The sequence below is a fragment of the Anastrepha ludens genome, chromosome X (genome assembly GCF_028408465.1).
Source record: "Anastrepha ludens isolate Willacy chromosome X, idAnaLude1.1, whole genome shotgun sequence".
Taxonomy (NCBI): domain Eukaryota; kingdom Metazoa; phylum Arthropoda; class Insecta; order Diptera; family Tephritidae; genus Anastrepha; species Anastrepha ludens.
Window position 1 is genome coordinate 46,421,355 of NC_071503.1, and position 14,124 is coordinate 46,435,478.

A 14,124-nucleotide genomic window follows, 5' to 3' on the forward strand; every position below is an offset into this window, starting at 1 on the left:
TCTCCCCGGATCAATATGATAACTATTGTATATATTTATCAGGCTCACCAACAAAAAGGGACGTATTCTCATTAACGCAATTAGCAACCAGTTGCAGGTTAATAAGTACCGTAGAAGCTATCTAGTGACCAACTGACACAAAGAAAATTACAGACTTGATCGATTTTTGCATAAGCAAAAGCATAAGCCATAACCAATTAATAACTCAGAAATGGTATGAATTTTCGTCTGACCATTCGCCGATAAAAGTTGACGGCATAAGTGATATTAAACCTATAGATACAGTCACTCACATCATTTTAATATCATATTTGAATACCAAATATGATCTTAAAAGCGCAACTTGGCATTGAACGTGCCACTTCAATGGCGTATCCCTAGAAGCAAAGATAAGATCGGCACCAAAACAAAAGAAATAACTTAAAAATCGAAACTTACTTGAAGAACCTGACTCCCAATCAAGATACAAAGTCCTAAATTATTAAAATTATTCAAAACATCAACCACCATTAAAGAAAGATGACAAATCAAGGTATGTTACAAAAGAGGAAAAGGCGAAATCTTTGGCAAATTACTTCGAAAAAGAGAAGAGAAGAAAATCGACAACCAGAGCAACTTCAATTATGATTTTACAAAAATAAAAACGACGCATACACACGACATAATAACTTGCATAAGAAAATGGAATAAAACATAAAAAACACTCGGACACATTAGCAGAGCTACTAACCATGGTATATCTGTTTTTGCGAAACGTTTTTAATGCAATGTTTCGTTTGGTGGGGGGTCATTTTTCCCAAAATCACTTTCCCAAAAAAATTTTTTCCCAAATTTTTTTTTCCCAAAAAATAATTTTCCCAATATTTTTTCCCCAAAAATATTTTTTCCCGCTTTATTGTTTTTTCCCGAATGCATGTTTTCCCAAAATAACTTTTTTCCAATAGATAGCTTTCCCGAACAAATACTACTGAAATTAATTTTTATTATTCTACTATTTCACATTTTTCGACGATTCCGACAATATGAGTGTATATAATAATCAAAAATCTTATACTTAAGTAATCGAAAAAGATTCGAAAAAGTTTTTCAATATACATTTTTCAATTCGGATAAAAAGACAAGGTAACGAATGTATCCAACTTCACTCATATAAACAAGTTTTTTCACGTCATTCTTTTCGTGTCAAAATTTCATGAGCCAAAATTTGCTGCCTAAAGTCAAAATTTCTAATTATGGCGGAATTAATTGAATGCAAAAAATCATTTCTTTTCAAATAATAAAAAATGTACTCGCCCATTCATTGCAAATGTATATGCGATATTTTACAGACGAACGATATTTTGGGAAAAATATTTTATGGGAAAATTTATTGGGAAATTTTTAGTTTGGGAAAAATGGCATTGGGAAAATTATTTTTTGGGAAAAAAAAATTTGGGAAAAAATTTTTTTGGGAAAGTGATTTTGGGAAAATTGTACCCCAATCATTTCGTTTACACTATTTTCCGAAACTCTGGAAAGTTGCAGAGATTACTGCATTGCCGAAGCCGGGAAAAGATCCAACTACCGTATTATCATATAGGCAATTAGCTTACTACAGACAATATCTAAAGTTACTGAAAAGTTACTGCATGATCGACAAAAAACGTATAATACCGGATCATACATTTGGATTTATAGAAAAAAACATTTGACTATCTAACAGATCCATAGAGCTACTCATAAAATCCAATCAGACCTTGAATACAATCGTTATTGTGTGGCAGTAGGCACAGTGTGGTACAAAGGCTTACTTCAGAAAATAAAAACTATACTACCTGTTGACTACTATCGCATCATAAAATGCTATCTAACGTATCGAAGCTTCTATATTAAATATGACGATCATTGTTTAGATATTTATCAAATAACAGCTAGAGTTTCGCAAGCAAGCGTTCTAAGATCATTACTATATGTTTTGTTCCCCGCATAGGTGTGGGGAACGGCTAAACGGACTCATATAGCAAAAATCCACAATGAAAATTCAACAATCCAAGATTCGAGTTTTTACCATATCTGACAGATACACGAGAAATTATGGCGTTCATAGCACTTTTAATATAGAAACAGTAGACGTAGAAATCAAAAAGATAACAACAAGGCACTTAGACAAAATCCACAAACACTAAAAAAAACTAAAAGACTTCCAAAACTGTTATTGTATGTAAATAAATATGTATAAATTGTGTTTATGTAAACTGATTATTGTATTTAATATTATTTGAACTATTACTCAAATTATTATTATTAAAACTATTTTAGTTTATTTTAATTTTATCCCTGGTTATTAAGTGATGTATATACACCGCAGCCGAAAGGGTTGATGCGTGACTACCAATCGGAATTCACAGAGAGAACGTAGGTTCGAATCTCGGTGAAACACCAAAATTAAGAAAACTATTTTTCTAATAGCGGTAGCCCCTCGGCAGGCAATGGCAAGCCTCCGCCGAGTGTATTTCTGCCATAAAAAAGCTCCTCATAAAAATATCTGCCGTTCGGAGTCGGCTTGAAACTGTACGTCCCTCCATTTTGTGGAACAACATCAAGACGCACACCACAAATAGGAGGAGGAGTTCGGCCAAACACCCAAAAAGGGTGTACGCGCCAATTATAAATATTATATAAAGGGTGGTTAAGTATTAAGGGCCGGTATTCATTTTGAATAAAATAAGATTTGTTTGGAAATTATTGTCATTTCTCTTATATATAAAATACATAAAAATATATATAAAATGTATAAAAATATTGGTATGGCTCATGAAACAAACTATCGGCGGCACACCTCCAAAGACCACCAAATGCAAATGGTTCCTTATCTAAAGGGTGGTTAAGTTTCAAAGGTCGGTGTTGATTTTAAATAAAATAAATTTTTGTAAGAAATTGTTGTCATTTCTCTATATTATGATAATATAGGTATGGCTCAATTACCTCTGGAACAAAATATCGGCCAAATGGCCGCCGCGACCTCGGCGGCGCACCTCCATCCGATGGTCCAAATTTTCGATGACTCTGAGGCATAATTCATATTCTATGCCTTTAATGTGCCAAATTATCTCATCTTTTAGCTCTTGAATTGTTGCTGGCTTATCGACGTACACCTTTTCTTTCAAATAACCCCAAAGAAAGAAGTCCAACGGTGTCGTTGACGTTTAGGTGTGATTCACATTCAACATCGGCTCTTGAAATATAACCACCCTTTAGTAGAATTGTTAGCTGTAATAAATACCTTAACAAGTATAATAAATAACAATGTATATAGTAATACACAACAAATTAATACATATGCCACTCCTCCCACGACAAAAAATAGCAATATCCTCATTGCGTTAATTTTAGTTAAAAAATCTTACTTAATTTATCATGAATTAAGCAAATTAAAAAAAAAAAAAAATCACGGCAGTAATTCAAAATTGGTCCTTTAAGTAATTTTAAATATAAAAACATAAACATTCTATATTCTAAAAACAAAAACATAATATAACATAAACTAATGTAATTGAAATTTAAATATTATATTATATAATAACACAGGTCTGCAAAAAAATGGAATCGGAATGTTCTATAAAAGTGTAGTGTCATTTCCGAAGTAATTTTTTGCGTAGAATCCAAATCCGGGGTTTAAATTGCTCTATCACGTCAGGACTTTGAGATATCCTAACTTAAAAGTGCAAAAAATAGCTGTTGTTTGCCCATTTTTGAGGTTATGTAGCTACGAAGGTTTTGCTCTTCATAAAAAAGTAGACGTGGTATTTTAAATTATAAGTCTTCCTCTTTTAAATGCCGTTGAGTTTGCTCATATATCTTAATTTTTCACTGAGATGGCGGCACTAGAGCTAAGCCTTAGGGGTAAGCGACCGATTCTTATTGCGGGTGGCTTCAACGCATGGTCCAGAGGTGCCCCAACCTCTTAAGTATACAAACGCAACCCCACAAATTGGAATTTGGACGGGCTACTCATAGCGATTACTTGGCCATTGTAATGAGCGTTCACAATGTACTGCCGCGGACTGCATCTAAGACAGTCAGGAAAAGATGGAAGTAAATAGGTTTTAACGCAGTAATTTGTGGACAAATGTGGATAGACACATACATCTTTCACAAATCAGCAGAGGAGATAGCAGGAGAAATAGCCTTCCGGTTAAAAGGAGCTTGCGACGCAACGATGCCGAAATCTATAAATGATACTAGGAAAATCGCAAGCCAGTACATTGGTAGGCGGATGAAATAGCCAACCTTCATAATGACAGCAACTCTGCTCGAAGAAAGGCTCAAATGTAAAAAATTGTGGCTTAAAAATGCAATTCAAAAAAGCAAAAATTATTTCTTTAAGAAGCTGCGAAAGCAAGCCGACCACGAGTTTTGGGGATAAGCTTACAAGATAGATATGAGCAAAATTGAAGGACCAAGAGCGCCACAGCTAACCTGTCCGGTTCTAATAAAACAAACAGTTTCAGTACTCTTTAAAGTGCTTACAAGTAAAAATGTTCCACAAGTAACGGAGGAAGAAGTTCTTAGGACCTTAACGAGGATAAAGAGCAGCAATGCCTCCGGGCCTGACGGGATTCCCAATATAGCGAAGTAATTCGGAGGGATTATTTACCGCGTAATGATGAAAGTACTCATTCCATTTCAATAAGAATTTGTTCTGTAGGTATTGCTCTATTAGGCAATAGGGCCTTGTTATGAACGAAGTTTGTGAAATAAATAAGTTGAATTTTCAAATTTCGCGGACTACGTGCATCCCAAAATTTGTTGCAACTTCTTTAATCCATTTTTTTTAATAGCAGAAAATCGCCGAATACGCATAACACTTGTCGTATTTGTGCCTCTCACAAACAAACTAAACCATGCTATATTGCTAAAACCGTGAACATATTTTCGAGACTAGTGTACCAATATAAAAAAATAATACTCGAATGTCGGATGTACGTAGCCCGCAAAATTAGAAAATCACCTTATTAAAAAAAAAACTCGTAGATACTGATTTAAATAGTTTTAAGTCAGTTTTTTCAAGATCACCAAAATACAGAGCCGGTTCCTTACGAATAATTTTCGCAACAGAATCAGCCAATTTACCTTGAATTCCACAGTGACCTGGTATCCATATAAATTTAATTTTATTGGTTTGCTCGATAAGCAAATCTTGTACGCAAGTTAATGAAACACTGTTATTGATGAGACTTCGTACAGCATGAATGGTAGATTGATTGTCGGTACAAATGCAAAGTTTACCTTTCTTCTTGGAGGCAATTAGAGCGGTTTGATATGTAGCAAAGATCTCACTAGTAAATTTTGAAGTGGATGTATTGCTGGAGGTGACTACAATGCAAAAAACTCTATATGGGGCTAAAAGCCAACAACTTGGAAAGGCCGAAAATTATTAGACGCTTTAAGAGAAAATAATGGACATTTCATAAACATCGGAGAGCCGACATATTGGCCTACATTTATGCATTGTTAAAAATATTCCCCAAACTCATTTGACAATTGAGTCATAGTGTAGAAACACTAATGACAATAAATATTTCATGAAAAACTGAAACCGAAATTGACTCAGCAATAGCTTTTTTCAACGATTCCATCATCAAAGACCTCACCCGTTTGACACCGACTATAAAAATTTAACAAACAAATCTATTACAACACATATAAAACAAAAAATACAGCAAAAAGTAAACTCCGTAAAAAGTGGCAAACTACTAAACATGCCGAAGATTAGGCAATACTTAACAAATCAACAACTGAAGTAAAAACAACTTAAAGCAATACCAAGCTAAAAAGCTTGAGAAATATAGGATTTTTCAGTAAGAGCGCTCCAACTTTTGAACTTTTTTGAATAAAACACAAACGGTTTGACTTTTTTAACTAATTTTTTTTTATTATCGAGTTTGAACATATACATTTAAGTATGAAATTCGATTTCTTTTGCATGACCACCGCGTGCACGTTTTACGAAGTCCACTCGTTGAACCCAATTTTCGACCACTCTTTTGCATAAATCGGCCGAAATTCCAGCAATTTCGCGTTCAATATTGCCTCTGAGCTCACAAATCGTCGCCGGCTTGTTACTGTAGACCAATGACTTCACATAACCCCAAAACGGGACGTCTTGTTAAATGGACCGTAAAATGGCCGTAATGCTCTTAAAGTAGCAGCAATAGAACGATTATTTTCATAAAAAATTTGCACGATTTGCAATCGTTGCTCAAGTGAGTAGCGTTCCATGATGAAATGTATACTAATGAAGTTTACAAATGACAAGCGAAAAATAAAAAATATTGCGTCGTTCGCCCTCCCTATCGGAAAAAAGTTGAAGCGCACCTATTGAATAACCCTATATATACATTTCTTGCTAAATTGCTAAATAGTATACTTACCTAATGACAACAAACAGATGTATAAAATAAATGGGGAATAATAAAAAAAAAACAGTTGAGAGTGTGAATGCGTAAACGCAAAGTTTATTTAGCAATATAGTAATCGAACTCAGAGGAGTTATAGAGAGTCGTTTTATTTGGAGAAAAACGTAAGAGTGGGTATATATTTTGTTTTTGCATCAAAATTTCAATGGAAATGTAAACAAACAAAACTTTGGCATTAAAAGCAGCTAGTGGCAAGAACCAAAAAGAAAATCAGCGAAGTCAATTTGAGTGTATTCAATTCTTCTTCTTTTATTTAGGACATGCCTGTTTTTCTTTACACAATTTCTTAGATACAAAATTTTATAATTTATCATATTAATAATACTGAGTTATATATGTAATATTTAAATACATAACTGATATTAATTTTCTATTGAGGATGATATCCAGCTTTGCGCCCATCTTTTCGGTGGTCTTCCAGCACGTCGCCTTCCCACTGGACTTCCGTCACGTGCAATCTTAATTAATCGGTTGTTGGAGGGTCGTTTTTGTGTTCTCCGCACGAGCTTCTGCACCGTATGTTAATATCGGTCTTACGATTGTTTTATACACATGCGTCTTACTTTCTACATTCATATATTTGTTCTTCCATATAATATCTCGCAGAAAACCTGATATTTTTGCACCATTTGTACATCTTTCTCTCACTTCTGTGACAATGTTCCGATCGTTCGATACATCTATTCCCAAATATTTGAATTGCACTACTTGTTCTATAATGTTCTGGTTAATTTCTAGCTTACACCTTATTGGTTCCTTAGATATTACTATTGATTTTGTTTTTGCAGTTGAAACTTCCATATTAAATTTCAAACCAGTACTAACGAAACGGTGCAAGAGCCTTTGAAGATTATATTCACTATCAGCAATTAAAACTGCATCATCTGCATAGCAAATTATTGTTATGTTTTGATTGTTTAGTTTGTAGCCTTGAAGTTGGTTAACTTCAGAAATAATTTTATCTATGATTAGATTAAAAAGTTGCGGACTTAATGAATCCCCTTGTCGTATTCCTGTTGTGCACTCTATACTGTTGGTAAATTTCTCATTTACCATAACTTTAGTTGTGCAATTGGTACTGAGATTCCTAATAACTTCAACAATTTGTCGAGGAACTTTTCTCTCTTTTAAAATTTCCAAGACGTCTTTCAGCCTGACTCGGTCGAAAGCTTTTTTAAGGTCTACAAAACACATGAAGGCTGAACAATCGAGCTCAATTGATTTTTCCATTATTTGCTGTAGGATAAAAATGCAATCTGTTGCTGATCGGTTTTTACGAAATCCTTGCTGTTCTTCTTGTCCGTGTAGGTATGGTTGTAATTTTGGTGATAGGAGTTTCGTGAAAAGCTTTTGGGTGGAATGCAGAAGCGTTATTCCGCGGTAATTATGCGGGTCGTCTTTTTCGGGATCGGGATTGTTATACTTGCTTTCCATTCTGATGGAGTTTCTTCGTGATTCAAGATGATATTGAAAAGTTTTATAAGCTCTAGTTGAAGCTGTATTCCGCCATATTTCAGCATTTCATTTGTGATATTGTCATGGCCTGGTGCTTTTCTGTTCTTCAAAGTTTTCATCGCATACTCAATTTCTTTAAGCGTTACCACTTCGCTTTCAGTTTCATATTCATAGCAAGAATCAGATGTTGTCGTGGTGTCGTCTTTGTTTTTGTTATTGGATGTAATTTGACAGTTTCATTTACTTCTAACTCCCTGTTTCTTAGCATTTTCCACACTTTCCTTTACGCACCATACATATCTCGTTCCATCGATTTTGTAAAACCTTCCCAGTAGGATTCCTTAATTTCTCTTATTCTTTTATTTGTAGCGTTCCTTTGGTCTTTGTAGCATCGTTCACTTTCTTCAGTTTTCAACGACCTATACTTCAAGTAAGCTTTCTTTTTCTCATTGGTTACTCGTTTAATTTCTTCCGTGTACCAAGGCGTTTTATTTTTCCCAGTTTTATTGCTTGTTATTGACCGTTTACCTAAGGCTTCTGTTGCTGCTTCCAAAATATTTGTTTTGATTTTTTCCCAAGCTGTGTTTGGACTATCTTCTTCATCCAGACTTCTTTCCTCAATTTTGTTAGTTAACCTTCTCGATAGTAAATCTTTTATACTATCGTGATCAAGTGATTCTACATTATATTTTTCTTTTTTGCTACTTTTATCGTGTTTGAGATATTTGTAGCCCATTCTTAATTTACATAATAGAAGAGAGTGATCACTTCCTATATTGGCTGAGTTTAGTGTTCGTACATCCAATATGTTTTGTGGTATGAAATGCCTGCTTGTAATGATATAAGCGATCACTGGATTTTGTCCTTGGGAATTTTCAAATGTATATTTGTATTTTACAGCATGGTCAAAAAAGGTGTTATTAATTCTTAAGTTATTTTGTGCGCAGAAGTTTATTAGTGACTCACCGTTCTCATTTTTGACATCCTCATTAAATCTTTGTTTTAGACCGCGATCGCTGTTCGGCCTATTCGAGCATTTAAGTCACCCATTATTATAATCGGCTCATTATTTTTTATCGAATCCAGCTGGTTTTGCAGGTTTGAATAAAATTCAGTTCGTTTTTCTCTAGGTTTTGTTATATCTGGTGCATACACGTTAATAAGGTTGATATCATTTGGTGCATTTTTAAGTTTAAGGTGAAGTAAATGTTCATTTATGTATTCTATTCCTTTTATACGGGGTCTCAGATTTTTGTGTAGCAGCAGTTCTACTCCCGCTTTTGCTCTAACTTCCTTACTTACTCCACTATATATCAAGATATAGTCGTCAATCACAATGTTACCTTTGCCTTTTTTCTTAGTTTCTGAGAGCGCAGAAATATTTATCTTCTTTTCTTTCAACTCCTCTATTATTTCTTGTTCTTTATTTATCCATGTCTTTATGTTCCATGAACCAATGCTTTTGATGTTTTAATCTCTTAGTCCTTTGACGTTGCCGGGTCGTTAACCTTGAGTAATTGTTATTGTATCCGAGGCTTTGTGTAGTTCTTTGAGCTCGAAATTTCTAATTTAGTAGGTTGCTAGCCTGGCTACTTAGGATTTTTACGGGCTTTCTCACATTGGTTCGCAGGAAGTATTTGGTTTGTTTCCCTCCTGAGAAGTGTTAACAGCCGCTTCTGTATTCAATTCAATTTCTAAAAGATATTGGATCTCAGAACACCACCAACTGTTTTTGCAACAGCACAAGAATTTCACTAAACATATTCAGGAAACGGGTCATTTTCAGAAACTGAGTCGGATATAAATAGGGGACACTTTAGATAGCCGATCATGTAAGTTTCGTCGTCAAAGTCGAAAACGTGTTGGAAAAAATTGCAATCTGACCATTCTTTGCAGTGGCTTTGCAAATAGTAGTTTTTTTGAAGTCGCAGTTACGAAATTAGAGGTTTGAGAACATCCATAAATAAATAAATATCATCTGAACAACGAACATCTGAAAAAATATAACATTATTGACATTTCTCTGTATGTGATCAGCGTTTCTTGATCAACTTCATTCACTATATAATGAAAGCGAGCAAATATTTTCAGAAGTAGTACATTTTTAGCATTGCAACTTGCATTACTGATTTTATTGGATTTAGCAATTCGTGAGTAATTTTGTGACGTAAATTAATGACAGCATAATTGCGACTCTATTTGTTTTCTTATGGTATGTTGCTGGTACTCAGCTACTGATACTGATTGGCTGCCGCCATATTGTTGAAGCTATTCGCTTCAATTATTTAATAATGAACATCGTATAACATATATATTATAAAATTTTATAACCTTTGCGTTTTAAATTTTTGCATTAAATCGTTAGGCCATGGCGCATTGGCACACATACGGATCACCTTTGACTAAAATCTTTGTATAATTTCTATAGATTTGATTTTGTAGCTGAGCCCCATAATTGAACTTCGTACGTCCATATCGGTTTCAGAATGGATTCGTAGATAAGCACCTTATTGCTTAGTACAAGTGCGGAATTTCAGCCGATTAACCAGTGTAGTTATCGCAGTTTCAGTCCAAGCTGCTTTCGCTTTAAAAGTATATGCGATCGCCAAGTAAGATGCCGGTCTAATAGAATACCTAAATATTTGGTATTATCTGTTTGAGGTATTGGAACGTTATTAAGAGATACGGCAGGACATGAACCGTTTTGAAGTGTGAATGTTATCTGCGTCGATTTGCTTTCGCTAAATTTTATGCACAATTTTTCATCCAGTTGCTAACACTGTTAAGGTTTTCTTGTAGGTAATCAGAAGCAATTGAGGCAAGGGTAGTCCTGATCATGACGACAGTATGATTTGCAAGCGTGGCTGTATATGTGTTCTTTGATAGTGGCAGGTCTGCCGTTAACAAAGTGTACAAGACTGGGTCTAGAACACTTCCTTGTGGTACACCTGCTTTAATTGCGTGAAGGCTATTGGTTTTGTTGTTTACTTTAATAAGAAAATGTCTACTATTATATTATTTACGATTCGAAGTCAACATCGGGAGACGTGTTTTGCTTTCGCTCCGCATCTTTCAATTGTATTAAAATAGCAAGCGACTTTTATTCATTCTGATAGTGATGTGGTGATACCATATTGGTATAGTGTTACTAAAATCAGTAATTTTTTATGTGCATACATATATATAAATCAGCCTTGTGATTTACAAAACACATATTTTCCTTATTCTTTTTGCTGTGCATATAAATATATCATTGTACGGTAAAAAAAAAAAAAAAAAAAAAAAAAAAAAAAAAAAAAAAAAAAAAAAAGAGAAGCTGTCGTTATTGCTAACCATCGATAATCAATTTGTCCCGTTCGCGGTTTTTTGTTTTTACACTATTTTGCCCAAAAGTGACAGCTATTATCAAAAACACAGCTGGTAGAGGTGCTGCCAGGCTTCGGCCATGCCATTAAATCGCACTCCCCCTCACAGCTCGGACGCGAACCATTCATCAACCAAACAGCCAACAGATGGCGCTTCTCGTCAAGGGGATATTAACCCATATGCAACCAATAAGGTTATGATTGTGACAAATGAAAACCAAAAGCAACGCTCCTCTTCTATGAGTTCAATAAATCCGAATGAAACGAATATCACAAATTCTACGTCAAATGATAAGAATTGGACCCTAGTCAAAAATCCAAAAAGGCCTTTAGTTAGCCCGCAAAATATAAGCAAAGCAAAGCAACAAAAAGTTAGCTATTGGCTAAGTAATGAAAACAAATTCGATGCGCTTTCAATGGATGATAACAACGAATTAAAAGCAGATAAAATACCTGAAAAGGAAAAACCTCTCAAACCTCCTCCAATCTTCGTGGACAGAGTCGAGAATATTCACCCGTTATTAGACACGCTCAACGAATTTGATAGTTATAACTACGAATTAAGAGTCATTGGGTCAAATCGTGTAAAAATCCAGCCAAAAACACCCGAAGCATTCACTAACTTAGTTAAATTGCTTGAAAGAAAGAAGACAGAGTTTTACACATACAAACCAAAAAATGAAAGAAGTTTTAAAGTTATTTTAAGAAATATGCATCCGTCAGTTGAACCTGAAGAAATCAAACTAGCATTAAAGGAGTATGGTCACTCTGTCACAAATGTTTGGAATATGAAACACTCTCAAAACAAAAGAGCACTTCCAATGTTTGTCGTAGAAATGGTGCAAAATCCTAACAATAAATCAATCTATGATATTAGAAACTTACTCCACAGTCGCATTACTTTTGAACCCCCTGGCCAAAACGCGACCTGCCACAGTGTTCGCGATGCCAAAACTATGGCCATACAAAATCTGGTTGTCGAAGACAGGCCAAATGCGTTAAGTGCGCAGGCGATCATTTAACATCTGTGTTCAGAATTCGTCCAATCTGGCACCACCTTAATTTATAGCATTATTGGTATTATTTCTTCGAATTCATCTATACATACATACATATGGTATTTATGCACAGCTAGCTTTAAACAGTTATTTTCTTTTGTACTTAAAAATGAGACGCTCAATAAAATTCATTGCTTGTACAGCTTCGAAGTGATCAAGTCTTTATATTTGTGCTTAAACATTTTGGTGCCTCCTGTGAGGACAAATAATTAAATTCAGTGAAATCAAAGTACATTCATTGATAGTTTTACAACAAACGGTGACAAGTACTGATTCGAATTTTATACCCAAGCAATCAAGTGCATAAATAGCAGTTAAAGTGCATCCCACAGCTGTGTGATTTTAATTCTGCGAGCTAATGGCAGAATTAAATTTGCGCGCTTCGGCAACAAAGGCCATTAAACGCATACACGATCGGGTGAGTGGATTCCAGCAGGGTGCATTTGATGAATTTCATCTTGAGCAAGAGTTGAAATCATTGTCAGCACATTATGCACGTTTCGTGACCAACCATGACCTGTTGGTGGGCAATGCAGCAAACGCCGAGTTGGAGGCCCACGAGAAGTTATGGGAAGAGGTTGAAGGTATTTACAACAATGCATGTACCCACTTGAACCGTGCAATCATGGGTGCAAAACCGAGTCAGTCTGCTGTGATGCCTGTGCGAGAGTGTGAGGTTAAGTTAGAACCGCTTGCAATTCCAACGTTCGATGGAACTATGCAGAATTGGCTGGCGTTTAAGGACGTTTTTGAATTGCTTGTCCACAATACAGACTATCCTGAGGCCTACAAGTTAGGCAAGTTGCGGCAGGCAGTAAGCGCAAGTGCTGTACCGCTCGTCGGGAGTGTATATTCTGGGGGATACGCTGATTTATGGAAGGCGCTTAAAGAACGTTTTGACAATAGAAGGCAGCTGGCTGAGACTCATGTGTCACGCTTACTCAATATCAAGCCGACAACTGAGGACACACCAACTGCGTTACTGTTCATCGTCGACACGGTACATGAATCACTACGAGCTTTACATGTCATGGGTCTACCAGTGGCCGAATGGGATGCTGTGGTCGTACCGATAATAGTTTCGAAACTTCCGATAACTACACAGCGCGAGTGGAACATGAGCTGTTCACCCACCGAAATTCCGAGCCTCGATGAGCTGCTTACGTTTTTGGGTCAGCGGGCTCATAGCCTCAGCACAACAGTTGTCACATGGGGCAATGGGGTTGAATTTACGTCCAAGAGTCATCAACGCGCTGGTGGTCCGTCAAGAGCTGTTAGATCACACGTCGTATCTGCAGATGAGGGTAAATGCACATACTGCCAAGGTGCACATCGTATTATGAAATGCGCACGCTTTCTTGTGATGAAATACGAAGACAGAATTACTGCTGCAAAGACTGCAAAGCTTTGTTTTAACTGCCTAAAGCAAGGTCATTCAGCAAGACAATGTCCATCGGGGAATTGCCGTCACTGTGGTCGTAAGCACAACTCATTACTTTGCCGCGAATCATTATCTCAGAATCCATCAGAGTCAGTGTCAACGTGTCCGGAAGGAGCCGTCACTGCTATTGCATCCGGAAATTCGAATCTCTGACTAGAGCCTGCTGTGGTAGGTTGCCTTGCCGACGCGAGTTCAACAGTGTTATTGGCAACTGCGCGTGTATACTCATGCGGCAACTCTACCAATGGACGTCTGGCGCGGGTGCTCTGTGATCCCGGATCACAGGTTAGTTTTATAACAGATAAATTAACTAACTCTTTGTCTCTTCATAGGAGCAAATGCGAAGT

At 36.0% G+C, this 14,124-nt stretch overlaps 1 protein-coding gene across 1 annotated transcript; it reads left to right on the top strand.

Moving 5' to 3' along the window:
• The first annotated feature begins 11,358 nt into the window (after positions 1 to 11,358).
• On the top strand, positions 11,359 to 12,300 carry LOC128870017 (uncharacterized). The gene has a single exon (XM_054112614.1). It carries the CDS (start codon positions 11,359 to 11,361, stop codon positions 12,298 to 12,300), a length of 942 nt encoding a protein of 313 aa, XP_053968589.1.
• Positions 12,301 to 14,124: the final 1,824 nt, after the last annotated feature.

Bases quoted from the DNA above. Each gene is read 5' to 3' on its own strand.
- LOC128870017 (XM_054112614.1), top strand. From the start codon at position 11,359: ATGCCATTAAATCGCACTCCCCCTCACAGCTCGGACGCGAACCATTCA.